General features: G+C 50.8%; 1 protein-coding gene across 1 annotated transcript in view; it reads right to left on the reverse strand.

Moving 5' to 3' along the window:
* mppe1 (metallophosphoesterase 1) overlaps positions 1-1,157 on the reverse strand; it is an 8,746-nt gene extending 7,589 nt beyond the window's left edge. The window contains exons 1-2 of the mRNA XM_017410841.3: positions 566-1,157; positions 374-482 (exon numbers count right to left, since the gene is read on the reverse strand). Coding sequence (XP_017266330.1) covers positions 374-482; positions 566-798 — 342 coding nt within the window. The 5' untranslated portion in view covers positions 799-1,157. The remainder of the gene's footprint in view (positions 1-373; positions 483-565) is intronic.
* Between the last annotated feature and the right edge of the window lie 482 nt (positions 1,158-1,639).

Consider the following 1,639-nt stretch of genomic DNA (forward strand, 5'->3'; position numbering starts at 1 on the left):
CAGATGGACGGATGGAGGGATGGATGGATGGATGGATGGATGGATGAATAGATGGACGGACGGATGATGGTTGGATGGACGGATGGATGGATGGAGGGATGGATGGATGATGGACGGATGGATGGATGGAGGGATGGATGGATGATGGACGGATGGACGGATGGACGGATGGATGGATGGATGGATGGATGGATGATGGACGGATGGACGGATGGATGGCAGCTCCAGCCTCTGATCCGCATCCAGGGTCCGGTTTCCCGGGCAGGTGACCCGGAGCTCTGCGGGTTCTGGGGGAGAGGACAGGGTGGAGGACAGGGAGGGGGACAGGGAGGAGGACAGGGGGGAGGACAGGGAGGACAGGGAGGACAGTTACCTTCTGCGAGCTCCACTTGCCTTCGTCGAAGACATCCCCAAGAATAAAGACCATTTCGGGTTTGAGGAGCCACAGGGCGGTCTGGAAAGCCCGCTCCATCTGCCATTCCCTGCGGGTGGAGGACAACAACCAGGTGTTATTTGTTTACTCGGCGATTTAACATCAATAAATAAACAAACAAGGCGGCTTCACCTCCTCAGCTTGTCGAACCAGTGTCCCCCCACGGCCCCGAGCAGGTGCGTGTCCGACAGCACCATGGCGCGGACCGCGGAGGTGCCCTCTCCGCCCCGGGCTGGGCCGAGCTCCGGCCAGGCGCACCTGAAGATGGCCGGGAAGTAGATGAGGTACTCGCAGAAGAAGAAGGCGCCGACGACCCCCGCGATCAGCAGCGCCGCGACCACCGGCTTGGCGCCGAACCTCGACATGCCTCCGCTGCTCGGTGCTCGGGCTGCCCCGGACGGGAGCTGTGACGGCGGCGGCGGCGGAGGAGAGATCCGTGAGGCATCTTCGAGCCCCGGGGCCGGAACCTGGAGGGTCAGGTCTCCGGCCGCGGGGTGCGCATCGTCAAGCCGCTCACACTCAAATTAAAATTAAATTAAAATTAAAAAAAAAAATGAGTCCAGGGGCGAAGACTCCAAGAGGAGGAGGCGATAAAAACCAAAACACGGCCTCCCCTTATTTTTATATATTTATTTATTTTATTTTTAATATATTTTTTTCTGTTTCGGGGGAGACGGCGCGCGAGCATCCACCTCTCCGCTCCGACTCAACCGTCAAGCTAAAAACACTTCCGGCGACGCTTTTCAAAATAAAGCAGTTAAACCCGTCTGGGCTGGCACGCAGTTGGCTGTGAAACTGTCTTATTTTGAAGCCACTAATTAAACCCAGCGTTGAGCCGAATTATTATTTCAAGTTATTGTTTATTTTAAATTTAAAAAACACTTTTAAATAAATAATCGCCCCCTTTTTAATTTATTGGTCTTTTTCCTGTTTCCTTGGCTGAAAGTCGAAGCAGCTCTTATTCTGTTTCTGTCAGCAGATTTTCTTTGCAAACCTGTGCAGGCCGCCCATAACAGAGTTTATTTATAGTTTTATTTATTTATTTTTGGAATGAAGCAAGCTTTATTTCCCTGTTCCCTTTATGCAAAAAAATGCAAACCAACTTTTCTGTGAATCCTAACCTATAAAACATCAAACTGTGTAAGCATTAGTTTATTAATAGTGCTCATTCTGACACTTTTTTAAAATTTATTTTTATCTATTAAA

The sequence above is a fragment of the Kryptolebias marmoratus genome, linkage group LG20, assembly GCF_001649575.2.
Source record: "Kryptolebias marmoratus isolate JLee-2015 linkage group LG20, ASM164957v2, whole genome shotgun sequence".
NCBI classification, from domain to species: domain Eukaryota; kingdom Metazoa; phylum Chordata; class Actinopteri; order Cyprinodontiformes; family Rivulidae; genus Kryptolebias; species Kryptolebias marmoratus.